This window comes from Monodelphis domestica, chromosome 4 (genome assembly GCF_027887165.1).
Source record: "Monodelphis domestica isolate mMonDom1 chromosome 4, mMonDom1.pri, whole genome shotgun sequence".
Classification (NCBI taxonomy): Eukaryota; Metazoa; Chordata; class Mammalia; order Didelphimorphia; family Didelphidae; genus Monodelphis; species Monodelphis domestica.
Genome location: NC_077230.1, coordinates 74,280,475 through 74,308,407, shown reverse-complemented (window position 1 = coordinate 74,308,407; position 27,933 = coordinate 74,280,475). Strand labels below are relative to the sequence as shown.

At 37.6% G+C, this 27,933-nt stretch overlaps 2 protein-coding genes across 3 annotated transcripts in view; one reads left to right on the top strand and one right to left on the bottom strand.

The window, feature by feature from the left end:
• NEPRO (nucleolus and neural progenitor protein) overlaps positions 1-26,948 on the top strand; it is an 83,095-nt gene extending 56,147 nt beyond the window's left edge. Inside the window, exons 1-9 of one of the 2 annotated variants that reach the window (XM_007493690.3) lie at positions 15,613-15,753; positions 18,511-18,665; positions 19,803-19,879; positions 20,615-20,746; positions 21,892-21,969; positions 22,712-23,055; positions 23,659-23,720; positions 24,451-24,710; positions 26,038-26,948. In XM_007493690.3, the coding sequence (XP_007493752.2) occupies positions 15,654-15,753; positions 18,511-18,665; positions 19,803-19,879; positions 20,615-20,746; positions 21,892-21,969; positions 22,712-23,055; positions 23,659-23,720; positions 24,451-24,710; positions 26,038-26,473 (1,644 nt within the window). In that variant the 5' untranslated portion in view covers positions 15,613-15,653 and the 3' untranslated portion in view covers positions 26,474-26,948. Of the gene's footprint in view, positions 1-15,612; positions 15,754-18,510; positions 18,666-19,802; positions 19,880-20,614; positions 20,747-21,891; positions 21,970-22,711; positions 23,056-23,658; positions 23,721-24,450; positions 24,711-26,037 lie in introns of those variants that run through there. The other variant, XM_056793462.1, reaches the window with a different exon arrangement.
• The window catches only part of GTPBP8 (GTP binding protein 8 (putative)), a 28,510-nt gene continuing 24,306 nt past the window's right edge, over positions 23,730-27,933 (bottom strand). Inside the window, exon 6 of the mRNA XM_056793463.1 lies at positions 23,730-24,475. Within this exon, the coding sequence (XP_056649441.1) occupies positions 24,415-24,475 (61 nt within the window). The 3' untranslated portion in view covers positions 23,730-24,414. The remainder of the gene's footprint in view (positions 24,476-27,933) is intronic.

Below are 27,933 nucleotides of genomic sequence, written 5' to 3'. Positions count from 1 at the left end.
AGTGCAGGTTGGTGAGAAATAAGAAGTCTGAGGAAATGTCAATCTTCTCCTTAAATAGAAGAATGTATGTCTCCACCCTTCAATCAAAGGTACTGAGGAGATATGAATAACAAGGCTAATTCTATTTCATGGGGAGATGAGATTTCCTAGTAATGACTTTCCTGAGGGCATGGTAGAGAAGACAAAGAAGATCAAAATGAGTACAGACAGAAATCTAGTAAGTCCAAAATGAATCTGGGTGGGAAATGAGATGTCTGACTTATTTATTGCTTTAGTCTTCTTTCAGTCATGTCCAATTCTTTGTGACACATGTTAAGTTTTCTTGGCAAAGATCCCAAAGTGGTTTGCCATTCCCTTTTCCAGTTCATTTTATAGATAAGGAAATGGAGGCAAACAAGGTTAAATGACTCACTCAGATTCACACAGCTAGTGTTTGGGTTGGATTTGAACTCAAGGAGATGAGTCTTCCTGACTCCAAGCCCAGCACTTTGTTCACTGGGTCATCTAGCTGCCTTATTGCTTGTTAGGGGGTTTTAATTTTTCTTGCATTATTGGGCTCCCTGGGTGGTCCTTTAAAGTCAATGGATCCTTTTTCAGAATGTTTTGAAATAATGGAAAGAAATGGTAAATTCCATTTAGAGGTAAGTTAATAGGTAAGACAGTAAAAATGTAACTCTTTTTGTTTCCCACCTCTTAAGCTAAAATCTGTCCATGGAGTACTTGGGAGTTGGTGGGTCCCAATTTAAGAACCCCTGCTCTAGATATACAAGCATTGAGTAAGGGACTGGACTGGATGGCCTAGCTCAGGCTCTTTCAGCTCTGAAATTCTAGGATACCATAGAATTGGGTCATAAAAAAGAAGTTAATCATGATGAAAATGGATCATTTCCAATTCTTTTGTGGGTTCTCCTTTTTTCTTGGTATTCTTTCTTGGGGATTAGTTAGATGGGTGGAGTAGATAAAGCACTGGACCTGGAATCAGGATAGATCTGAATTAAGATCCAGACTGCCACTTCCTAGTAGTGTGATCCTAGGCAAGTATGTTAACCTTTGTCTACCTCACTTTCTTCATTCATGTTTAAAATAGCACCTACCTCTCAGGATTGTTGATGACATGGGCACTGTACCCCAGAAACCCAGGTGAACTATTGTCAAGGAAACTCCCTTGTTGTTTTTCTAACTCTGAGCCTAAAAACACCCAATGACCCCACCTAGGGTCCTGAGATGACTATCTCCCTCTGATAGTCCTCTAGATGGTCAGAAAGATGCACCTTCAGACCATACCTCGATCCTATCAGACATCTGTTTGTCCCCTAAAACTAAAGAATCTTTATGTCCCCAGGCAGACCTCAGCATGATCATCCCACCTCATGCCTGAGTGACTAACTGTTGTGAAGAATGTATAAAATCCCCAGAACTGATGTCGTCTGGGGGACAGCCTCTCCATCCAGGCTGTCCCCATGGAGGAACAGCCTTTCCTTTCATGCTGTCCTCCCAAGGAACTGCTTCCCATCTTGCTGTTCTACCTTGCTATCCTCCTGGCCACCCTCAACATTACTTTCTAAATTAATAAATCTCCTTTTGTTTTTAAGCTAAGTTTGGAGTCATTGCATGCTTGCAAAAGGCATCCTTCCGGAACCCAAGGGTATCCTTCCACACCCATAACAGTTGGAATCAAATCAGATAATATTTATAAAATGCTGTTAACCTTCATGTATCATATAAATGTGAACTATTAGTAGATGGTAAAAAAAAATCAATAGTTTATATCAGAAGAAATATGAGTGGGAAAAGACAGTTTAAAGAGTTTACATTGAATTTGTTAAAGACATCTTAAATAAGATTGGAGTTGAAGGAAACTTAGAAATTACATAGTACAATTCTTTATTTTACAGATGAAGAAATTGAGGTTGTTAACATGGAAATATAGAGATCCCCAGTTTATTTAGTGGGGAGGTAGAAAACCCATGTTTTGACCTTGTCAGAGAGCTTTCCCCCTGAGGGAAGGTCCCACTTCACCAGACAATAGACATCCATTTCAGGTGAGAGGTAGACCCCATCCGAAGTCAAGTAGCTCTTTTGTCTCCAGAAGCCTTTCCCAGTGTATCACAACCTCCTTCTGAGGATGGAACTGGGGACCTTCAGCTTTCCAGGCTGATGCACTACCTCCTGAGCCAAAGCTGAAGTGGATGTCTACTGTCTAGTGAAGTGGGACTTTCCCTCAGGGGGAAACCTCTCCTGTGACAAGGCTAAAACCTGGGGTTTCTACCTCCCAACTAAATAAACTGGGGATCTCTAGATTTCCAGTTGACAGGGTCTAAACCGAAAATCTCTTCCCTAAGTTTACAGAAGTACTTAATTGAAGAACTGAGATTTTAAGTCAAGTTGTTTTGCTCCCAAACTACTGCTTTTCTCCATTACTGTATGTAGCAGTCCACTCCTAACTAGGGGCAAGGGGGAAACAGTATGTGCAGATTGCTCAGTCTTGGGCATGCTCAGTAGTGCTCATGGCTAGGAAGGCCTCTGACCCTTGACCCCAGCTTCTCCCAGGTTAGGCGGGAAAACAGGTTTCTTTGTTCTCACCTGGTTAAGAGAAACCACACCTGCGCCTTGTCATTGACCAATGAGGGTCATCCCTATGTACTGTGTATATTTGCATATCAAAAACTATATCTAGCCCAGCTGGCTCCGCCTTCTCTCTCTCTGCTCTCTGCCCTCTGCTCTCTGCTCGCTCCTTCTCTTTCAGGCTACCTGATGGCTGTCCTTGCAGGAGCTTGGCCTCTGGCCAAGCTCCATCTTTAATCTTTCTCTATTCACCTCTCTGACCTGCGTGGAATGGATCTCAGGACTGGAATAGCCTACTGAATTGGTCCTTTGATCAGAGCTTAGCTGTGGCTCATTGATAATTAATAAAGACTCATTCTGAACACCTCATATCTCTATCAGGACTCCGTCACTTCCCTCGTGGTATCAAAACTTCTATCCTGTCTCTATCTTCCTACCTTGTGGCTTCTCTCACCTCAGAGAGAGCTACAAATGGCGCCCAACTTTCTCGTGGCATTCCACTCTTTTATTTCACACAGCGAATGGGAGAACGCGTTCGAGGACACGAGGCTAATAGTAGGCGGGTGCCGGAAGTCCAGGAAGGTTGCCGATCCTCTGGCCAAGGACGGTAAGTCCTCCTCTGCTTGAGGTGGGTCTCCCCTCTGAACCCTGCTCGACTCTTAATGTCGTAGCTTGATGGGGGAGAAATGGAAGTCTCAAGAGCTTAATTGCCTGAGACGGAATCAGGATGAGGGAAGCACACGATCGGTCAGAGAGGGATTCTTAAACTATCTCTGTCAGGGAGGTGCAGTTTCCCTCCCCCACCTGGGTCTGCTAGTCCTCCTGGAGGCCTCCTCTCTCGGACCTGGATCTCCGGAGGTTAAGAAACACCTGAGGAGTGGTCTGAGGGGGAGGGGAAGAAAAAGGACATTTGACCCAGGGAAACCCTCACTAGGGGCGATTGAGAACTTGAGAACTCTCAGTCTGAAACAAACAGTTGCTAGAGCCTAGTGAATTTCAAAAGGAGCAACTGGGAAAAGAAAAAGCAGGAGTTAAAATTTCAGCCGGAAAGCAAAGTCAAATTTACCTGCTATTCATACGCAAAAGCGGAAAAGCCTAGTGAAGACTCAAGGCAGAAACTGCTGCAGAATGCTAAGGAGTTCTTTCTTAAGCACTTCTTATTTCAAAGGTTCTGCAAGCTAATCTTTACAAGAAACTCCCTGTGCCTTTTCAGGAGAGGTGGGACTCAGATGCATTTGAAAGGCCTATCAGGAAGTGGTTGCTTTAATCTCAAAGCAGGGCATTTAAAGGATCTTGCAATTACTTGGAAAAAACGGATAAGAAACAAAAAATTTTTTTAATAAAACCGTAGTTCTCAGCAAAATTAAGGAATCAAGGTAATAATTCTGAATTAGGTTAAATTCGGAACAGCCTAAGTTGTAAAAAGATATTGCCATTCTGTAACCAAAGGCAGAAGATTTCTTTTTAAACAAGCAAGCCTCCGAACTCATTTAGCATGTGAAAAAGCTCCTAGGAACTCTTTTGTTTGAGGTCCAGCCAGGTAAAGGCAGGCTTTACCTGGGCGATTGCAAATACAGTAAAGTAAGATTTGGGAATTTGAATTTTAATTTAGATTGGATTTAGGCAAAATTATAAAGGAATGTCTGCTTATATTTTTTGATAAAGGAAGTTAAAAAAGGAGAATTATAAAATCTTTCTCTGACTTTTGTTATATGCCACAAAATATCAGGACTAGAAATGTTTTATCTGTAGAGAAATTTTGGTATATATCTCAAGGTAATTAAAGTGCAAACAGAAAACTTTTAAGGTTTGGGCTTAAATCTGAAGCAGCTTGAAATGTTTTTTCTCTACCGGCCACGTGGCTTGAGCCACGTGGAAGATAGCATCAGAGCAACTGAGGTTGCAAGTTTTATCACTAAGGCTGTAATTGGCTAGAAGAAAAACTTAATACTAAGATATAATAAGCATGAATTGGAATATGATTTAAAGGAATTTATAAGGCTTTCTAATTTTAACTATGGAGGAATTATTAACACTTTTCTAAGCAGGACATAAAGCAACAGGATGAATCTTGAGCAGAGCTTATTCAAACAACCTGTATGCAGTTCAGAAACTTTTTACTGGGCATATTAATATACCTGTATCCAGAAAGCAAATGATTTATAACTAGAATAGCTTTTACTATGGAAAATTAAGACACATGCTCAGCAGGGTAAAAGCATGGTTAGAAGGATTTAATCTGTTTACCAGTGGTTAATTATTAAGGTTATCAGGAACTCTGTTACTCAGTACAGTGATTTATTAAGGATTTGAAAGAGGCAATACTATCATGTATTAAAATTGCAGATATTGAAGCTGATCATGATATTGAAAAGAGACCTACGATAATAAGGCAAATTCAAAGGTTACTGGCATAATTTGATTTATTTCTGCAGTGAAGATTTGCAGATTTAGCAGATGAAAGTAATGATTTTATTCACAGTATTAAGATCTTTTCAGTTATGAAGCTAAGGGCAGTAGTTCAGAAACAACAACTTCTGTGCAATTGTTTGATAATTCTGTGCATATTTGTACAGCATAAGACAATGCTATAATTTTAATAACTGCACAAGGTGGAAATTTTTCAAAAAGCAAAAATTGTGTGCAGGCAGACAAAGACTTAAGATCCCAGCACACATGGGTCAATTCATAAGTGATTTATAGAATGATATTTTTATGATTATGGATTTGAAAAAGCAAATATTTAAGCATCTATACATGCTGCTTTGCAAGATCTATTGTACATCTATATCCTGAACAAGCAGGTGATATCGCTTATCAATGCAAACTGCTGTGGATTAATTTCACCCCTGATAGACATCCATGCATATTTTGGAGCAAAAGGTGCATTTCAGTTTGCTCCTGGCACAAAGGTTGAACTGTGAAAAATGATGGGAGATACTTACTCTCCTGGTTTATGGGTTCAAGCTCAAATGAAGTAGTGAGCAAAGTGATTGCAGATTTTATGAATAACTGTGCACAACTGTCTATTCCAAACAGCTTGGAATGGCAGGGCTTTTAACAGCAATGCAAAGGCTAAATTGCATAGCTCATGGCTTACATGCAAGCTATGGTACAAAGAGCTCAAAGGAATTCATGAGCCCCAAGGTTCCAAAACTGAAGGTATATATGTTCTGTCACTTTCTAACTTTCTAAGACCCAATGAGGCTTTCATTTGGGGTCGAGGTTTTCTGTTTACTTTCTCAGATACATGGAGTCCATGGAAGATGATTAAGAGCATCTGATGGCAAGAAAATCTGCCCGGAAGAAGGACAGAAGGCAGAGGTGTCTGGCACAGGACACCAGAAAAGCAGCACATGGACTGTAAAGACTGCCCTATAGGCAGGTTTAACACACTATGCACACACATGTAATTGTATGAGAAACAATGTACATGCAGAAGAGTATCATTAAGTCACTAACAGATATTCTGTTCTAGGAATATATGGGTATTTGGTAAAAGATCTAACTTTATTACATGCCTGACAATTTTGAATGGTACTGGTACAATGTATAACTTGAAATCATTTTATTGGAATTGTTCCATGTTAGCCAAATTTGATCAAATATCAAAAGGGTATAATTGGGAATATTATGACAGTATAAGGAATGCTGTCCACTTGCAGCACAAATGGGTATTACTATCCAAAATGTAATGATGATTATGATCTTAAAGGGTACATTATATTTGCAAACAATATGTTTTTGCTAGAATCAGACTTATTTAGAAGTCAATTTTGTTAAGCTATGACTGTTCCACTTTCATAAGGAAAGAGGTGGATATGGTATCACTAATCATCTATCTCTTCTACACCCCAGAAAGAATATGTTAAAGCTTTGTAACAATCAATATTGAATGTAATGATAAAGATCACATTGTGTGAGATACCTGAATTGGGTTAAAAATCATCAAGATATTAAGACTGTAAGGGACCCAAGGGGATGATAATGTTGGGTCGAGGTCTTGTTTATATGTTCACAGATAATGAAAACATCTGGTCTCCCACGTCATGCTTCATGCCAGCTGATACAGACCAGGAAGAGAAGCAGACGGAAGGTGATGGCATCAGCTACCTACATGCCAGCCACAATCCAGACTCGCTGGAAGGACACTTCTTTGGTGACTAATATCACTCTAGAACAATGACATTACACTATTAGAGACATTGGCTATTAGGCCACTGAAGGACACTTGTCATGCTGACATCCATTGAGATGGGGTACCCAGAGCAACATCAAGTATGCTAACTCAGAAGGACAAAATCACACTTGTGTCTGTACAAGACACCAGATACATCCCACATTCCAAAGACTTTGCAATGGGATTGAGAGGAAATAGCTACAAATTGTCTAGCTACTAAAGTATACCTTGTATTTTGTATATGATACTGTCAAAGGGAATTTTGTATGCATTGTGAATTGTATGCATTGTAAAGCTACCACTTGTATTGTAAGAAATGCTGTTATCAACAAGGGTATAGACCTTGGTATGATTCTCCAAAGAAGTAGGAGATAGAAAACTCTCATCCATAGGATAGATCTGATACCTCTGACATCAAAAATGAGGTGCTAAGCAGGAAATGATGCACAGACAGGTTTAATGGACAGATGACACTGATGTTACTATTGGTATTTGTTAAAAAATTTGCACTGTGATTGATGTATTGATGTTTTTGCACAGCCTGTAATGGTGCAAAATTATGTTCATATACAAGGCGAATTTTGATCTATTTAGATCAGGACTTAGAAATCATTGGGAATGTAAGTTCTGATATTTTACATTGGCTCAGTTTCAAAGATACCGCATAGACTGTGAGCCAAGAGCCAAGAGAATCTTGTATTAATTTTGGGATCAGGTTCCCAGGATCAATTTTCTGAGATCATTTGACATGTGGTAACATGATCCTCCAGAATTGTTAAGAGAGGATGTTTTTCTTTGAAGGGATCTCTCCCAACACACAAACAAAAAGAAAAGGGAGAGGAATCTTATAGAGATCAGTATTTATATTTTTAGAGGAAACTTTTTAAGGTCACTCTTGATTGATCAACCTTGATTTTTTCTTTTACACTATTAAGGCCAGAATTTTTAAGTACAAGGAAAGTACTGTTAATGCGCTGATCCAAATTGTGAAGGTGCAAAGATTTCTAGAATTACAGTCACCTAACAGTCGGTGAACATGAGAACATGACAGCAATTGTTAATTTTCAGATGACCATACTGGAGAGTGATGTCTGATTGCATGTAAGGGGAATCATAATGAATCTTTCATTATGGACCAGACAGCCTCAGCCACGGTTACATTTTCCATGTGAAATGGATGTTTGAGGTTGGGAAATGCAGAGACATGGCGTGCTGACACCCTCAGTCGCTGGATGTCCTGCCATCGGGCTACCAACCAGTTTCCTATGTGGCAGGCATCTGGCAGTGAGCACGGAAAGATCCCCAAGATGCAGTATCAGTACGAGAGAAAGGAAGGACTTATCCTTCATCTCCAGGGATAGTATTTTGCTAACTGTTGAAAAGGCTGACAACTTCTGATAGTCCAGACTGTGAATGGTGGCATGTTTGGTTGTTGCACCTGTCATGTGAATCATAGAGTTCTACCTCATTAGACCAGGATCAGTAGCGTGGAAATTATTTTCTTAACATTTTTATATCTACTAAGACTGTTGCATTGATCTTGAAATGCAGACAGGCAGATAGAAAGATCAGTTTGGGAATTTTTAAGATTGATCACTGAATCAGTTTATGCTGATGTTCATTCTTGATTGGGATATCTAAGTTATACAATCAGGATGGGTTTTTCATCTCTGTATCAGAATATGATTATGCACCAGAGTGTTTGTATTTGTTAATGCTGTAATGTTGCTACATTTTGATATTACACTATTCATTTGTGTGTAAAACAAAAAGGGGGAGATGTAGCAGTCCACTCCTAACTAGGGGCAAGGGGGAAACAGTATGTGCAGATTGCTCAGTCTTGGGCATGCTCAGTAGTGCTCATGGCTAGGAAGGCCTCTGACCCTTGACCCCAGCTTCTCCCAGGTTAGGCGGGAAAACAGGTTTCTTTGTTCTCACCTGGTTAAGAGAAACCACACCTGCGCCTTGTCATTGACCAATGAGGGTCATCCCTATGTACTGTGTATATTTGCATATCAAAAACTATATCTAGCCCAGCTGGCTCCGCCTTCTCTCTCTCTGCTCTCTGCCCTCTGCTCTCTGCTCGCTCCTTCTCTTTCAGGCTACCTGATGGCTGTCCTTGCAGGAGCTTGGCCTCTGGCCAAGCTCCATCTTTAATCTTTCTCTATTCACCTCTCTGACCTGCGTGGTATGGATCTCAGGACTGGAATAGCCTACTGAATTGGTCCTTTGATCAGAGCTTAGCTGTGGCTCATTGATAATTAATAAAGACTCATCCTGAACACCTCATATCTCTACTAGGACTCCGTCACTTCCCTCGTGGTATCAAAACTTCTATCCTGTCTCTATCTTCCTACCTTGTGGCTTCTCTCACCTCAGAGAGAGCTACACTGTACCCCTCCAATTTTTCCTTCAGAGAACTGAAAACTGGATGCTATTTTCACTCTAAATACATAATCACTATCATGACTGAACTTCTAGAAATGCACCTTTATACAAGTACTTTTCCATTCTTGAGATGACTGCAAGACAGGAGCTCTTCAAGCATTTCAGAAAAGTCAAGATAGGGAATTAAGTCACAAATGAGTACACTTCTTCTGTATCTGCATTCTGAAACATATACATACACCTTTAAATACAGATTGATCAAAATGAAAAACAATTCTTACTCAAAACTTCCAAACATTTTGTATCGGTAAAATGCTCTTTCTGAGTCATTCAAAGCAAGTGAGAGGGCTGTCCCCCTAACCTACTAATTTTTACAAGTTACCAACTTTGGTAAACTAGGTTGGCTGTGTGATTCTATTGGGGATCGGAGGGGGAGCTCCTCCTTCTATGGACTGGGACAGCAACTCTTCCATTCCTGTCTCATTTTATGCCATTCTTGTCTATGTCTTTCCATCAAGCTTCCAGTAGAGGCAATGAAAGTTTTGGTCATGGTCAACAATGGAAAAATAAAGATACAAAGTGAAAACAACTTTAAAAAACATACATAATCACTAGGCAGAAGCATATATCTTTAATAAAGACCCGATGCTAAGGTAATTTTTTAAAGCAAAAAGAACTTTAAGAAGCCAAAGGAAGTTATGAGAAATTAAGAAATTAGCTCTTTCCATTGTTAAAATCAGTGTCAGTCTTTCCAAGTCTGTCTTTGGTGTTAACATCGAGATATATAATGTTAGAAAAGTCAGTATTGGAATAGGTTTATACACTTAGTTTTTCACTTTGATTCAAAAAGAATTTATTTTTGCTATCTCTTCTGAAACTCCCCAAAGAGAAGATTCCTGGCTGTTCATCAATTTTGGTTCTTCTTCTCTATCTTTTCTTACCCCTCCCCTTTTCACAATAAGGCATTTCCTTGAAAAGCAAATTATATTTTTTAAACTTTTCATGATTGTTATAAAAACATCCCTGGTCCCATTGCCAGGACAGAATATGGGACTGGATATATATATATAAGCCTCTATACTGGTTTCATTCATTATTTTTATTTTTTTTCCACCTGAAAAAGTCTACTAGATTTCATAAACATACTTTATATGTTTTCAAGTACTTTAAGTGATTCAGGTCAGTATTTCAGGAATCTGATTTCAAAAGTGTAGACTTTCAGGGGCAGCTGGGTGGCTTAGTAGATAAAAAGCCAGGGCTAGGGACAGGAGGTTCTGTGTTCAAATCTGAATTCAGATACCTCCTAGCTGTGTGACCCTGGGCAAGTCACTTAATTCCCCATTGCCTAGCCTTTACTGCTCTTCTGCCTTTAATTCTAATTTATTTATTATTTTCTATTATCATTTATTCTAATTATTCTAATTGATTCTAAGATGGAAGGTAAGGGTTTAAAAACAAAGTGTGGACTTTCATTCTAATAACACATATTGGAACCCCTCTATGCCCAACGTGAAGGTCTTTATCAGTTGTCAAGACCAAAAATATTCATCACATGGTAGCAAGTCTCTCCAATCTTCTCTAGGTTCAATGTGATGCTTTTCAAAATTGCTTAATTCAGTCATAGCTTATGCTCCACTGGTATAACCTTCAAGAACCTAGGGGGATATCTGGGTCATTATGAGCTATCAAAATAGGGCTTAAGCAGAAACTTTCAAATTATAGAATAAATGAGATCTGATGCTATAGCATTCCCGTCCCCACTCCCCCCAAAGATTGCTGGACTTAGGCTCAGGAGAAGCTAGTTTCAAATGATACCTCTGACTCTTGTCAGTAAGATGGGCACAATACTGGTAGGATTTCCACAAAAAGTTATTGAAAGCATCAAGAAAGATAAAGTTCTTTTAAAACATTAAAGGACTTTATAAATGACAGTTATCATTATTATCATTGATGCTATATTAGAGAATATCTAAACTCTCAATACTGATATTATAATTTATATATCAATTATATATCAAATTATCATACTGATATGATCATTTATATATTAATTCAATAAATATTAAGTAACTACTATGTATAACTACTTTAAAATGGCTAGATTATAGAAAGATTTGGAGAAGAGGGCTGGTTTGGAACTGTGATTTCAGGGACATTGGGAATTCCCAGTGTGAAAATTCCCTGCAGCATTTGGCTATCTTTCATAATTTATTGTCTTAGAGAGTTGTCTGTAGCACCAAGAGTTTAAGTGGTTTATCCATGATCACATACATAGCATGTATTGAAGGCAGTATTGAAGGCAGGATTTGAACCCAGGCCTTCCTGACTCCAAGGCTGATCCTCTATCTACTATGTCAAAAAAAGACACAAAGATTAAATAATATACCATTGAACTACCAAAAACCTTTTATTTTACTGAATTAGAAAAAACTATAACAAAGTTCATTTGGAAGAACAAAAGATCAAAGATTTTTAGGGAAATAATGAAAAAATGCAAAGGAAGGTGACCTTGCAGTCCCAGATCTCAAACTATACTATAAAGCAGTGGTCATCAAAACAATATGGTACTGGCTAAGAGACAGAAAGGAGGATCAGTGGAATAGACTTGGGGTAAGTGATCTCAGGAAAACAATCTATGATAAACCCAAAGATCCCAGATTTTGGGACAAAAATCCACTATTTGATAAAAAACTGCTGGGAAAATTGGAAGATAGTATGGGAGAGATTAGGTTTGGATCAACATCTCACACCCTATAGCAAGATAAATTCAGAATGGATGAATGACTTGAATATAAAGAAGGAAACTATAAATAAATTAGGTGAACACAGAATAGTATACATGTCAGATCTTTGAGAAAGGAAAGATTTTAAGACCAAGCAAGAGTTAGAAAAAATCACAAAATGTACTAATTTTGATTACATTAAATTAAAAAGGTTTTGTACAAACAAAGCAAATGCATCTAAAATTAGAAGGGAAGCAACAAATTGGGAAACAATCTTCATAACAAAAACCTCTGACATAGGTCTAATTACTCAAATTTATAAAGAGCTAAATCAATGGTATGAAAAATCAAGCCATTCTCCAATTGATAAATAGGCAAAGGACATGAATATGCAGTTTTCAGTTAAAGAAATCAAAACTATCAATAAGCACATGAAAAAGTGTTCTAAATCTCTTATAATCAGAGAGATGCAAATCAAAACAATTCTGAGGTATCACCTCACACCTAGCAGATTGGCTAACTTGACAGCAAAGGAATGCTGGAGGGGATGTGGCAAAGTTGGGACATTAATGCATTGCTGGTGGAGTTGTGAATTGAACCAACTATTCCGGAGGGCAATTTGGAACTATGCCCAAAGGGTGCTAAAAGACTGTCTGCCCTTTGATCCAGCCATAGCACTGCTGGGTTTATACCCCAAAGAGATAATAAGGAAAAAGACTTATACAAGAATATTCATAGCTGTGCTCTTTGTGGTGGTAAAAAAGTTGGAAAATGAGGGGATGCCCTTCAATTGGGGAATGACTGAACAAATTGTGGTATCTGTTGGTGATGGAATACTATTGTGCTCAAAGGAATAATAAAGTGGAGGAATTCCATGGAGACTGGAACAACCTCCAGGAAGTGATGCAGAGCGAGAGGAGAAGAACCAGGAGAACATTGTACACAGAGACTGATATACTGTGGTACAATTGAATGTAATGAACTTCTCCATTAGTGGCAGTGCAGTGATCTTGAACAACCCAGAGGGATCTATGAGAGGGGATGCTATCCACATTCAAGGGAAAAACTGTGGGAGTAGAAACACAGAAGAAAAACAACTGCTTGATTACGAGAGTTGAGGGGATATGATTGGGGATGCAAACTCCAAATGATCATCCTAGTGCAAACATCATCAATATGGAAATAGATTCTGATCAAGGACACATGTAAAACCCAGTGGAATTGTGTGTTGGCTATAAGAAGGGTAAGGGGAGGGGAGGGAGGTAAAATATATGATTCTTGTAACCAAGGAATAATGTTCTAAGTTGACTAAATAAAAAAGATTAAATAATATACATAGGCCCAACTCTCATGAAATGTTATTTAGAACAAGGCCAACTGGATCTGGATAAAAACCAAAACCCTTGCAAAGAGACAGATTTCTGTTGTGGAACGAGACCTCACTGGATTAGAAAGCCAGAGTTGGCTTTTTGTCCTGGCTGTCTCTTACTAGCTATACTGGGCAATTCATTTGTCCTGGCCTCCATTTCCTGTAAGGTGAAGGGGATGGGGCTAAGTAATATCTAAGACTCCTTCTAACTCTAGCATATTATGATACTTAGCAGCACTTATACTAGGCATAAACATCTACAGGTCATGTTATCAGATCTTCTCATAAAAGAAGAGAAATCTTTTAGTCTGATAATATAGTCCCAGATTGTGCCTATGGGATGCTGGAAACAGTTAAAAAACACATGAGTCAGCTGGTTTGTCATCTTGTATATATTGTATTTAACTACTATTAGTCTTAAATCTTCTCTGATGATGTCTCTCCCTTCTTTTGAAAAGAGACCCTACTCCAGAGAAAGAACTGTTGGGGTAGGATGGATGTTGGGGTAGGATGGAAGCATACTATCTGTGTATTTATAGTTTTACTTAGGGGTTTTGGTTATATATGTGTGTGCTCTTACAACAATGACCAATATGGAATTGTTTTACATGATAATCAAAATAAATGTTTAAAAAAGAAAGAAAAGAGACTGTCATTTGAGAAAAACTATTAGAAGTACCCATTATTGCCATAATTTATACAAACTGACTGGAAGCATTTCTGACTTAGTCATTTCTATGAGGAAAAAAAAAAATTAAAGATCCAATTTCATTCAGTTAATTGGGGAAAGTTCTGGGTTTTATTTAGATTTTGGTATATCTATAGTTGGATAGCTAGGTGGGGCAAAGGATAGAAAGCCAGGCCTGGAATCAGGAAAATTGTCTTCCTGAGTTCAAATCTGGACTCAGACACTTACTAGCTATTTGACCCTGGGCAAGTCCCTTGATGTTGTTTGCCTTCTCATCTCCCCAAAATTCCAGTTCCAAACTTCCAACCCTCCAGATCAGCTACCTATATATTAACAAGTGGAATCTCAATATGGCCCAAACTAAACTTCCCGCCTTAATCCCACAATTTTAGTCCTCTTCCTTCTCACTTATTTTTGCTGATGATTTCCTCTTCATCTTCCTCAAATTCACAACTCTTACCCAATTTATTCTTCAGTCAACTCCAGATGGCTCAATTGCCACAAAGTATCTTGGATCTTTCCTCTCTTCTCTATTAATATGGCTAACAACCTTTAAACTACCTTAATACAAGATAACACAACACCAAAAACTTTTACTAAGTATCCATTGTATGGCTACCCTAAATTAAAACATTGGGAGAAATACAAAGTTGACAGAAGATAAGAGACCTCTTAAGGGGCTAGCCTCTAGGAAAGGGATACTATTGCAGAACAAGTCTTTTTTTTTTAATTAAAAAATTATTTATTTGGAATATTTTTCCATAGTTACATGTTTCATGATCTTTCCCACCCCTCTTCCCTCTCCCCTCCCAGAGCTGACAAGCAGTTTCACTGGGTTATAAAGGTGTCATTGTTCAAAACCTATTTCCATATTATTCATATTTGCATTAGTGATCAAAAAGCCAAACCCCAATCATAAACCCATCAAACCACGTGAATAGTCAGTCCTAAGTTTTTAGAAGATATTTTTAAAATCTTGAGAGGCACTCTCTATATGGGTGATTTAAGAGAATGTATTCCAGATATGGGATAGACAGTACAAAGACAGGGAAGATGGAGAGAATATGTAGCATTTACATAGTGTTAAAGTGTACACGGAGAAGGAAATGGCAAACCCTTCCAGTGGCTTTGCCAAGAAAACTCCCTGGGCAGTGTCTCGGGGCTCAGAAGAGTCGAACACAATTGACCAACAACAACAAATTAAGATGTACAAAACCCATACTTGGGCAATGTCACTGGATCCTCATAACAGACGGTAGGAACTGTTATCCCATTTTACAAAGGAGAAAATTGAAGTACACAGAAAAATAAGCCAGTTGCCTAGGGTTTTGGGTCTGAGGAAAGATTTGAACTCAGGTTTTCTAATTCTAGGTCTATGGTTCTATCTGTTCTCTCTCTCGTTTCCCTCCTCACACTTGCAATTTGGTTATCTGAGTGGGAGGAAGTAGTAAGATTATGATCCTGCTGCATTAAGCTTTAAAAGCCAAATACAATAATTTGTTTTGAACATAGAAACCACTAGAGATAGTTGGGTTGGGGAAGCACACAGCAGATTCAAGATTAAGAAAAATTAAGCCCCAACCTTGCATTTTACTTTCTTTTCTCGTCCAAAGTTGACTCCCCATTCCAGACTTGGTCTCTCCCAGTCCTTAGAATTTCGTTCCTCCCCCCCGCTAGACTCGCTGGATTTGGTCGCGTCCTAGCTCCGCCCCCGTTCCCTACTTTCTTTTCGCTTCCGAGATGGCTTCGGTGGCCGATAGGGAGCCCTGGAACCAGGTGCGGATCCCAAGCCCGGGGAGTTTGAGCACAGTGGCCGTTGAAGACGAAGATGGGGCAATTGGTGAGTAAAGGGCGGTAGACGAGGAAGAGACGTATGCCTAACCCTAACCCTCCATCAGAGGTTGAGGATTCTTGGGTCCTGGTAACAGGGAAGAGGACACGTGTTCCGAGGAACAACACCCCTTCCCTATCTTTTCTCTTACTTCCTGGACTCGTCTCCTGGAGGCGGAGTCCTATCCCTGAAGTACCAATCGTCTCCTAGGAAGGGAGGGAGGAGGCGTGACCACTTGTCTCACTCGTCTCATCCACTTCTGCGCCTGCGCTTCGTGCCCAAGACGGAATCTTTGCCCTTGAATAGAGAACTACTTAGTTCAAATCTTCTCTCCATCAATTACAATCATTATGATCTTGTGACAATTCCCTTATTTGTTAAAAAAAAAAAAAAGAGGAGCTTGTGCTAGATGACTTGTGAAGATCTTTTCTCGACCTAAGCCAACTTATCAGCTGATGCTACATGGAATAATAATAATAATAATGCAAAAAAAAGTAGTTTTCCTTAGTGCATTGTTTTGTAAAACAGTTTGTAAATCATATCTCATTTAATCTTCACAACAACTCTGGAAGATAGGTAAAGTTATTATCCTCATTTTACAGACGAGGAAATGTGGAATTAATGAGAAGGGGTTGACACTAAGCCCTTGAATCTAGGTAACGAGGAAGATAGTGATATCCATAGTTAAAATGGAGAAGGCTAGAAGAAGGGAAGATTTGGGGGAGGGGGATGCATTCTATTAGAAATGTCCACGAGGCAGCTATATATATAGGCCTGGAATTCATCCAGAATAAGCTAATTGAACCCATGGGAGCTGATTAGGTAACATGACAGGCAGAACATAAAAGGATCCAGGACTGAGCCTTAGCCTACAATCACAATTAGCAGGTGGGATAAGAATGATGAATCAACTAAGCAGATTGAGACCAGAATACCTTAACAGTGTGTTTCAGTGGTAGCACTGGTGGTCATGAAGTCAGGGGGTCTGGGAAATTGAGGAAGACAGAAGACAGATGTTAAATGATATCTCCAGAGTTACACAGTGAGTAAGATTGTGGGTACATTTGAACTCAGGTCTTCCTGACTCTGGATTCAGCACTAATCACTGGGCCACCTAGTTTCTTAACCAGAATTTCAAGTGACCCAAAGAGCTGTAGAAACAAGAACTTGCAACACCTGTTATATATAGACATATAAGCATGTCTAGATATCTGTAGTTATATATAATATGTATGATATACTATATAAATTGAAACATTATTAATGATACCTTTTATATAATAAATATAAAACATATCAAAGCATTAGGAAAAGGAACAGGAGATTGGCCAGTCATATATCAAGAGTATAGGATCACAGCTTCAGAGGGTGTTGGTTTCCGTGAACTACTAAGATATAAAGGAAGGACTCCACTGCAGTCTCTATGAGAGATTTGGAAAGGACCTGGACAAAAATCATACAAGATAAGAAAGCATGGATTTGTTATGATCTACACCAGTGGAGGTAGTACTCATACTTATAAGACCATAGAAACATCAATATAATAATAAATTAACATTTTATATAATACTTTTACTGTTTTCTTCACAATAACAAATAAGGCAGTACTAGTATCTATACCTTTTTTACAAGTGAGGAAACTGAGATAAAGTGACTTATTCAGTGTTACAGCTAGCAGATGATAGCTGGAACAATTACCTCCCCCATTCATATAGCCATCTAACCTTAGTTCAGGTCCTTATCACATCTCACATAGATTATAACAACAGGCTCTATTCATTGGCCTCTGCTTCAAGTCTCTTACTGTTCTGGTCCAGTCTGTGCACTGATGCCAAAGTGATTTTTGATAAGCTTAGATCTGACCATCTGATGCCTCTATTCATACAACTCCACTGAGTTTCTTTTGCCTCCAAGGTAAAATATAAGCTTCTTTTAAAGTCTAATACAATTTGTCTTACCAGCATCTTTGGACTTGATCCCCCCCCCTGATCTCTGTAATCCAAGCCAGGCTGGCTATCTCTCTGTTCCTAGTATACCTCACTCATCTCCATGTCTTTGCATTCCTTTTTTGCCTTCTAATAGAACCTCTTCTGTGTGTGTGTTTGTATTTACCTGTGTGTTTATACATATACAGTGTATGTATTAGCTTTGTTATATAAAAATATCTTTATAATAAAAATATATTTATGCTATATATATTTAAATATGTACTTGTTGACTCTCTTATCAGATCATATGCTGATTGGGAGTAGGGATCATTCCATTCTTTGTTGCTTGTATTCCCATGCCTGACACTTTATAGATGTTGATTGAGTCAATGAGTGGATGACTGATTGATTTTCCCTATAGAGTATAAACTCCTTGAAGGCATTTAATGTTTATTTTTGTCTTTGTAGTCTTGGTGCCTGGCACGTAGAGAGCACTTAATAAATACTTGTTTGATTTGAAAGTACCTTCAGTGAATTTATAATCTAGTATTTCAAGAGGTAATTATACCTTTAATTCAAGAGCCCACAGTGATTTGTTACAAATACATAATATGCTTCTATTCAGTACATCCAATCTAATTTTTAATAAAGGTTCATTCAGGTAACCTCTTACTATAAAATACTTACTTCACAAATAGATTGTAAGCACCATGAAAGTTCTTTCATATCAATGAAATGTGATATATGAATGAAAGGGGCTCCTTTTAGCATATATTGAGAATGCATATGGTGAATATAGACCTGCTCTTACAGTCAAACATTATTTCTCTCTTTTCAGGTTCATATATTAAAGCTGTGATTAAGGAGTGCCACACTGTCAAAATGTCACTTATAAGAAAAGATTTGGATGCTGAAACAGGTGTCTTACGTGCTATCCTTTACAGTAATCACAACAAACTGTGTCATCACAAGCCATATTTGGCTCTCAAACAGGTCAGAAGGGGGCATTATCTTTTTTAGATACTAGCAAATTTACTTGTTAGAGATGTCAGGCATCCTGTTGACTCTTCTTCCTTGTAAGTTTTCATTTAGTTATATCTTTTGCAACTGTTAACCCATTCCCAGGGCTCTCTCCACTGTGAAACCAGCTACTTCTTTGTCTGAGGGAGATAGTTTAAGAGAGAACAGCTGAGGATCAAAGATAGATTTTGGGAACCCTTCCCATGTTATAAGATAAGGCAAAAATCTGAATTGATTTGCTTTGCCTTTGGGAAGTGCATCTATCACTCAAATGAGGAAACATTGTATTTTTTTTTTAAATGTAATTGCTAGATCTAAAACCTGGTCCTTACTCATGCCCTACCGCCTCTGTGGCATTGTCCCTGAGTATCCCTGTCATATTTTTTAACCACTCATGTAGCATTGCATTGGTGTTCCTTTTATGTCATGGGTTATATACATTTCTGCTTAATATTTCACAGATTTAGAGTGTTTTAATATGAAAAATTATATCCTAGGATTGAAAATTGAAAAAAAAATCAATAGATGGGAGACAGCTTAGTGAATAGGGGGTCAGGCCCAGAGATGGGAGATCCTGGGTTCAAATGTGACCTCAGATACTTCCTATATGTGTGACCCTAGGCAAGTCATTTAACCCCCATTGCCTAGCCCTTATCTACTCTTCTGCCTTGAAACCAATATACAGTATTGATTTTAAGATGGAAGATAAGAGTTTTTTAAAAAAAGTCAATAGATGAATGAATTAATTTTTCCCCTCTGTCATGCTTAATTCTTTCAAAGCCAAAATGTAGACTTGAGGGCAATCTCATGCTACTTCCATGCCCTTCACGGCCCTGTTAAATGTCAGTCTTACAGAAAGGGCTCAGGAAATGATTGATATATGTTTGGTTGGGGAAATCAACAGATTGGTCCTGTAGATACTTTGATTTTGGTAATATGTATTTTATTCCTTGTCTTTGATTTCTATAACTCAGCAAATATATTCTCCTTCCTCAGTTTGCTTTGTATTTCTGTGCTGGGGACACTTATCTGCATATATTTACTTGATTTGGCTTGTTTGATAACATCCACCTTACCTGCCTCTGTTTATGTTAATCTTCATTGTTTCAGGTTGAACAGTGTCTCAAACGCATGAATTGTGTGAATTTGGAGGGTTCCATTCAAGATTTCTTTGAGCTGTGTCCCAAGTAAGTGTCCCAAGCTGGTTATTTCATGACTTTATAGACTAGAAATGTAAAGTTTTTTGGTTTAATATCAACTTTGGCATTCTGTGATTTTGCTTTATTATGAATGAAAACAAAACAGGCATACCCTGCCTTAATAGTAAAATGGCTTAGACTTCATGAAGTCTAAAGATTTTATGAATGCTTAGACTTAATGAATTTGTTGTATTGCAAAATACTGTATTGGGATTAGAAGAAACAGATTCTAAGCCTGGCCTTACCACTAACTAGTTGGTGACCTTGGACAAATCATTTAACTGTCTTGAGCTTCTGTTTCCACATCTAGAAAACGAGGTAATTGGATCACAAGATCCCTTTCAGATATTCTAATACTCTTGAAGACATTCTGTCACTTGTTATTGTAGTAAAACCTTAGTTTTAATAAAGACTAAATGCAGTGGAGCCTGTGTTAACAAAGCACCCTTCTGGTGCTTGTGCCCTTGGGTATGGTCAAGATTGAAGTTGAATTACAATGAAAGCCATAACTGTTTGATGAGATTATTGTACTAATATATTCAGCTCTGCAGGCTGATTAACAAATGCCACTATTTAAAAATGATCATAAAGTAACTCCACTTGAAAAATGTTAAGTGGACAGAATTTCCTTTTAAGTGCCTGGTACCCAAGAATGTGACAAATAAATATATTTAAGCTTGTGGCTCATTCTCATAATTCATTTTGTCTATTTCTGACCACTAGAGAAGATGAACTTGAAAGTAGGAAAAAGTATATAATTCCCAGCCAGCCAGTGATGGAGTTTGTGTTAATGAAGATTTTGGGAACCTGCAAATTAATACTTCGCTTATTAGACTGTTGCTGCAAGACATTTCTGTATCCTTCATTGGTTTTAATATTTCATTTTTAGTAGGAAATTGATTCAGTATATTTAATAAGGTTTATAGTGTGAGGAGTTAAATTTTGGGGGGCAGGAATTTGATCAAAGTCAGGAGAATAGTTTCTTAAATGCAAAACACTTAGTTTATTATTAGGAAATACAGATAGGAAATAGGAAGGAGGAAAGTGAAAGTAATCTTATAATAGATTATAACTATACTCAAGATCCCAATCCTAACTAAATTTTTCTAGAAAACTCTACATCTTCTTCTAGGCCAAAGCCCTCTCACTACTCTCTCTATCTGATAATATAACCACTATCTATCTACCTATCTACCCAAGTTAATTGATAATAAAGGTAGCCTTATTCTGTTTCTCTGTCTCCAGTCAGAGAATGCTAGCAACACACCTTCTCCTCAGGAGAGCCAGAGACCAAAAGTCTCTTCCAATGGCCTGCAACTTACAAACCACACTCAGTCACACCCTTCTAACTGTCACCAACTGCCAAGAGGCACAACAGGGAGTCTCTTAACTGCCAAACTGAACAATAGGGGGTCTCTTACTGAAAAAATATTATTGCTCTCTTTCCTCTTAAATATAAAAAAAGGAGAAATTAATAAAAACTCTCTTAACAATAGAATTCTAGGGGGATTGCAACTTGCTTTTTCCCTCCTTTTCCTAGGAATTGCTTGACGTTTTGTTGCCAGAGAAATTTCTGTTCTTTAGTTATTTGTGGAATACGGGTGTCATAATAACATTAGCATGAGTGTTAAATTCATTATTAAATTCTGAGCACTTTTAAATGAAATTCATTTAAATGTTAATAAATATGAGACAAATTTCTTTTGCCAGCACCATTTTTCTCTTAACATACATGGAGTAGTGGTGGTTTCAAACTCATAAACAGAAGTGGATCCCTTTGGGCCACATATTGATTTAGAAAACCATGAATTAACATTATGTATGTTGTATTGTAGTTTTATTTATTTTGTTAAACATTTCCCAGTTACATTTTCTTCTGATTCCAGTGGACAAGGGAGTTTTTGAGAGCCAGAGCTGGGAGCTTGACATCTCTGATACAGATTACAAATAATTATCTTTGTCCAGTTTTTTAACCTTAATTCAGCCTGACCTCTATCTAGTTTTTCTGTGAAGCATCTTTGTTTGGAAGAATTCATCATTTTAAACACTGTTATTACAGGACTGGTGAGCAGGTTGTGGTATGTATATTCTTTTGAAATGTGTGAATAACTGATTTCATTGTTTAAATTTCTTTTCCCCTTTTCCCTGGACAGATTACTAGTAGTCTTTATTGCACAAATAGGGTAGCCCCATGAGCTTTTATTTTTTTTTTCCATCAGCAAATGATGATTTAGGACAAGGCTGGTCATATGGTTCCCTTTTTATTTGATTTATTCTTTTAGCCACAGTTGAAAAATAATGAGCTGATTTTTAATGCAGAGTTTAAAAGGAAATCTCTGAATTTGAGGCACAGGGGTTAACTGTAAGAAAGGTATCCATTTAGTTTAAATAAGTCCAAAATGCCATTCAATGGGATTTTGGATTAGAGAGGACTATTATGGAAGATACCACATTCACTATTTTAAATTATACCGTTTCTTGGGTATTTACATTTTCCCCCCAATAGCTTCCATATTTTTGAATAGGTAATGTATATTTGACAAATTCTTTTATCTACTATATGCTTGAGAGTATTTCTGTCTACCCTGAATCCTTTTTGATGCATTTTTTTCTAGTTCGTATAAAGTTATGGAGTATATTGGAGAAGAAAAGAAAAGTGGAAATGCCAGTAATTTCAATTTTAGTAGTATGCTGACTATTTAGGAATTGGGTAAAGGAATGCACTGACTGTAGCTTAATGAGGTAGTCTTGGATTATTATGCACTTAACAAATTTATGATACATACTAGCTAACTCTTGAATTTCTGTTTTTTCCCCCAGGGTCCTGTACAAGGATGTTTTAAAAAAACTTGTCTCTTTATATCAGCCTTTATTTAAATTACTACAAGAGGTATCCAAGATTCAACCAACACCTTACTTCAAAAATTTTACCTTTCCAACTGAGCTTACGGAATTTTTAGGAGAGGCCTATCTTGATATTATTAACAAAAAGATGGTAGCTAAAGGAGTAACAAAATTGCTTAACAAACTATTTCTAGCAAAAGAGAACTCAACCAAGGCTATTGAAAAAACAGAAGCACCCCCAAACGCTAAGCAAATGAGGATAAAGGTAACAGAAAAGGTGGATATTGGGAAGGCAGTGCTGAAGAGGAAAACTTACGGAGGTAACTCATCTTTATTTGGTTTTGCTCCTGTCTTTGTCTAAACTGGACAATTGTCTTTGTTATATGTTTGCATTACCTGAGACAGATTTTAGAATCTACATTCATCTTAATTATAGAGTTGCTACTCTGCTTACAAGACAGATATCTCCAACTGCTTAGGTTAACAGAATTTCTGAACCTGGCCATTTAAACTTTTATTTTGGTGTTTTTCTTTTGGTTTTGCTAATCACCTATTAAAAAGTCCAGTGATTTCTCTCGTAGTCACTTATTTTTTAACCCTTACCTTCCATCTTAGAATTGATACTGAGTATTAGTTCCAAGGCAGAAGAGCAATAAGGGCTAGGCAATAGGAGTTAAATGACTTGTCCAAGGTCATATGGCTAGGAAGTACTTAAGGTCAGATTTGAATCCAGGTCCTCTTAGCTCCAGGTCTTAACTCCTGACCTGGCCACTTAGCCGCCCCTCATAGACATTTTTAATAGTTTGGCAAGAAAAGGGCTTAAAAGGGCTTTCAGAATGAATTAAATTGTGAGGTTAGTGCTAATTTGAAAAAGCGTTTGTGATCATCTAAATCGTCTGATGTGCTTTTTCTATTTCCACAAGAAACATCATCAGTGTTTGACCTGAAGGCCTTTTGCAAAAGACCAAGGCACAAAACTACTCTGGTCTGTATATTTTTCAATTTATTATATATTACCAATAGTTTTTAATTGTAAATTAGAAATTATGAAAAAAAGTTGGAATTTTATTTAATTGAATTATTGTGGGGAATGTGCCATTTAATCTATAATTCATTTAAAAGGAGGACTTTAACCCAGGTTGGTATTTTGGCTAATATGGAAATATGTTTTGCATGACTTCACACATATAACTGATCTTTTGTTTGCTATCTCATGGGATAGGAGAGAAAGGGAAAGAATTTAGAGCTCAAATTTTTTAAAAAAGTGAATGTCAAAAATAAAATTTAAAAACCTGTGAAAATAAATACATTTTTTCCTTTTGATTATGTTTTTTAGAACTAAACAATTTAAAAAAGCTGAATGTTAAAAACAAAATTTAAAAACCCACCTATAAAAATACATTTTCCTTTTCATTATTTTTTATGTTCTTTTCAAATTTTGAGTTCCCGATATTCTTTCTCCCAGCCCTCCTCTACCCACTAACAAGGTAAATAATATCACTTTTTGAATATTTGAAATCATGCAAAATATATTTCCATATTAGCCATATCACTAAAAAAGCAAAAAAAAAATCTTTTTAAATAAAGTGAGAAATTTGTACTTGTTTGCTCTTGGAATTCATCACTTCTCTCTCCGGAAGTGGCTAGCATTTTTTCATCATAGGTCTTTTGGCATTGTCTTATAACACTATCATTCTTGCTTGTCCACACTCTAGGTTGCCAACGTCCAGTCTGTATGTTCTGAAATGAAAGTAAGGAAAGCCATTAGTTCATCCCAGCGGTTGGTAGGACCCTCTGGTGCCCGAAAGCTTGTGCTGAGGATCCGAGAGGCACGATCTTTTACACAACTTTCAGAAGAACTCCAAATGGCCATTTTTTGGTGTCGGAGCAAAAAATTGAAGCATAAAGTCACCTTTCTGGGTAACAAACTTCTAAAAAGTAACCGGCTTAAGCATGTAGAAGCTCAAGGTTGCAGGTAAGTCAGCTTTAACATACTATACTTTTTGAGTAGAAGCAATGCCTTTTTGCCCTTTGTATATGTTTTATTCTTTCATTTGCTAATGCGTAGTAAAGAAACACACACTTTTAATTTCCTTGGACCATTTATTTCTCTTTTATGTATTTTAATTATTTTTGTTTTAACATTGCTTAGAGTTCCCCCAAGTCCCTCCTGCTTTGGCATAGTTTATGGAGGCTTTTGGCCTTGAGTCAGGAAGACCTAAGTTCAAAGCCATCCTCAGACACTTAATAGCTGTGTCATCCTGGGCTAGTCACTTGTCTACTATCTTGCCTTAATTTCCTCTTCTGTGAAATGGGGATAACAATAGCATCTACCTCTTAGGGTTATTGTGAAGATAAGATGAGATAATAATTGCATTCCTTCTACGGGCATCCTTTTTTTGGATGAGGGAAAAGTAGGGTTTCAGCAAACAAGACTTGTAGCAGTTGAGGTATGAAGCACCCTCATGGGCTTTGACCCAACATCATGGGTTCACCCTACTTGTTCCTGTCTCTTTGTTTTCTATTAATGTGTAGCAAGAGAGAATGGAAAGAGACCTTTGACTGTCAGCCAAGTTGAAGATCTAGCGTGACTTTTCTCTGGAAGTAATAGTGTGAAGACAGAAGCCTGGTTATCAAATTGTAACCCCATTCAGATCAGCCATAAACATTTATTAAAAGTCCCTGTGCTCAATGACTTCATATTCTTCTAAATTGTGGGATTAGGAATTTTAGAGTGTATTTTATAAATTTGAGATGTATCAGGAAATTAAGAGCTTGGACTGGTTTACCAATAATTCAAGGTAGATTTATGTTGTTATGGAGTCGTGTCTGACTTTTTATGACTCCATGGACCAGAGCTATCCATGGGATTGTCTTGGCAATACTGGACTGGACTGGTTTGCCATTCCCTTCTCCAGTGGATCCTGTGGAGACTGGCTTGAGGAATTTTGTATGTTTTGGAACAAACTAGGTACCTAAAGACCTGCCTTGGTTAGGACCTGTACTTCTAGGCCATTTCTTCTTATTTTTACATTATCTTAATTTTTCACCTTCCTCCTCTAATGAAGAAGAAAGAAGGAGAAAAAGCCAGTTCAGTAAAACTGAACAAGACCTCAGGCAGGGACTTTCATTTTTATCTGTCTCCCCATCATCTTGTATGGTGTTTTGCATTTGTTAAATTGAATTGTATATTTTTACATTTTGTTGATAAAGACTGAAATAAGGGAGAAAAGAGAAAATGAGGAATTCTGTTATGGTTTTTCTCTAATAGGTTTTTACATTTTTCCTTTCTGTTTTAAAAGCTTGCCCAAGAAATTGAACTGCATAAAAACATCCATCTGTAACTCTCTTCTCCGTGGTATGGGTAACATGTCTTCAAAGTGCCACCTGAGACGAATCACTTCACAGAATAAATTTGTAAAGCAGCAGAGGAAACCACAGAGAAAGTTGCAGCCTGCTGTTCTAAAGGAAATTCAGCAGTTTCCTCATCACACTGAGAAGAAGGCTGTCACAGAGAGAGATGCTAAACGAACATTCTCAGACCTTATACTTCATAGACCTGAAGTAACATCAAAAAAGGGCCAATGGCCAGATGACAGAAATGCAAATCTTATTGAAAATTGTAACAGTGCACTGAAGTCACCAGCATTGGCTCCAGTAAGGGAAAACAACACCATGTCAAAAGCTGCCAAAGACATGGATGATATTGATGACATTTTTTCATCCTTGGGAGTTTAGATGTCCACGTATGTGAAGTTCACAATTATGGCTGCTAGAAGAATCTCCATATTGTGCCTCTGAGAGGTGGAAGCTCTACATTGTACCCAGAAGCAAGAGCGATATCTTCATTCATGCAGAATCACTTTACTGCCCAAGTCATGAGACTGACTTCGAGAGGCCTCAGAACCCCAAATAGTTCAGACTGATTTCTATTTATTTACCAAGGATTCCATGTAGATTGACCAGGAACATTAGAAAACTGTCTTGGTCAAGACCTGTACTCCTAGGCTAGTTCTAATGAATCCAGCATAGGCACTGTGGAACTGGAGGGTGGAGACATCCAGAAGACCACTGTTGCCTTTACTGGCTTAATTATAATGGAACGACATTGCTACTTGTTATTGATGTCCCTAGGGCATCAAGATGTCTTGTTTGGGGTGATTGTGTTGTCCAGTTTTGTATATGATACAAATAGAATTGATCTCCAAGAAAAGTTAGTGTTATTCTGGTCTTATTACTGGCGCCAAATTAAATGGGTTTCCATTTTGCCAATGTTTAAGTGGTTTGAAATGCTTAGTCTCTCCCATATATAGTTTAAAAAATATTTTACTTATATTTCTATTTTGTTTGAAGAATGGCTTTTTATTGGGTGGGATAGAGCATTTAATTCACCTAAAGATTGCAGAAAATGTCAGCTCTCTATTCTATAAAGTTTGTGGATTTTTTTGGAGTTAGGCAGAAGGTCTCCAAGTCTTATTAGTAGGCTGCATTCCATAGGTCATCTGTGGCTTTTTATATAGTACCAGAGTGAAGGTATCCCGTTCTATAATTGAGGCAGTAAGGTAGCCAGTTGACTTGGAGTCACAAAGGCCTGAGTTTGAATCCTGTCTTGTCTCTTAACTACTGAGCAAGTTAAACAGTCTGCTTTGGCTTCCTTCATGTGTAGACTAGTAATAATAGCATCTACTTCCCCACCAGGGTTGTTGGGAGGAAATGAGACGAGATAGGAGAAGCACCTCCCAAACTCAATATTTATTTCTACCTTTTTATCCACTTTTGCTATTTCTAACTCTACCCCAGGGATTCTTTTTTTTTTTAATATATTATTTTTTTACAATCTGAATAGCTTATTACTAGAATATTATAGTTTTCCTTTTATCCTTTTTCCTTGCTCTGCAATAATTCTATCTGCCAACTTATAGATACCTTTAAACATTGACCTTTGCACATTAAACATTGATTAATGATTAAACATTTTTTCATGCTGATATTCCCAAAGTACCCCATATGCTCTCAGCATGTACTAATCCATCCTTTTGGCTTCAAATCAATAGGCTACAAGGGCAATCCTTATATTTTTCTAGAGAGTAATGGTGAAAAAAATTATGGCAGTGTTTGCTCTTAACAGCACTACTGACATGTCTTCACTCCTAACCACAAATCACTTGAAACTACCCTTCCATTCAATGCATTTGATT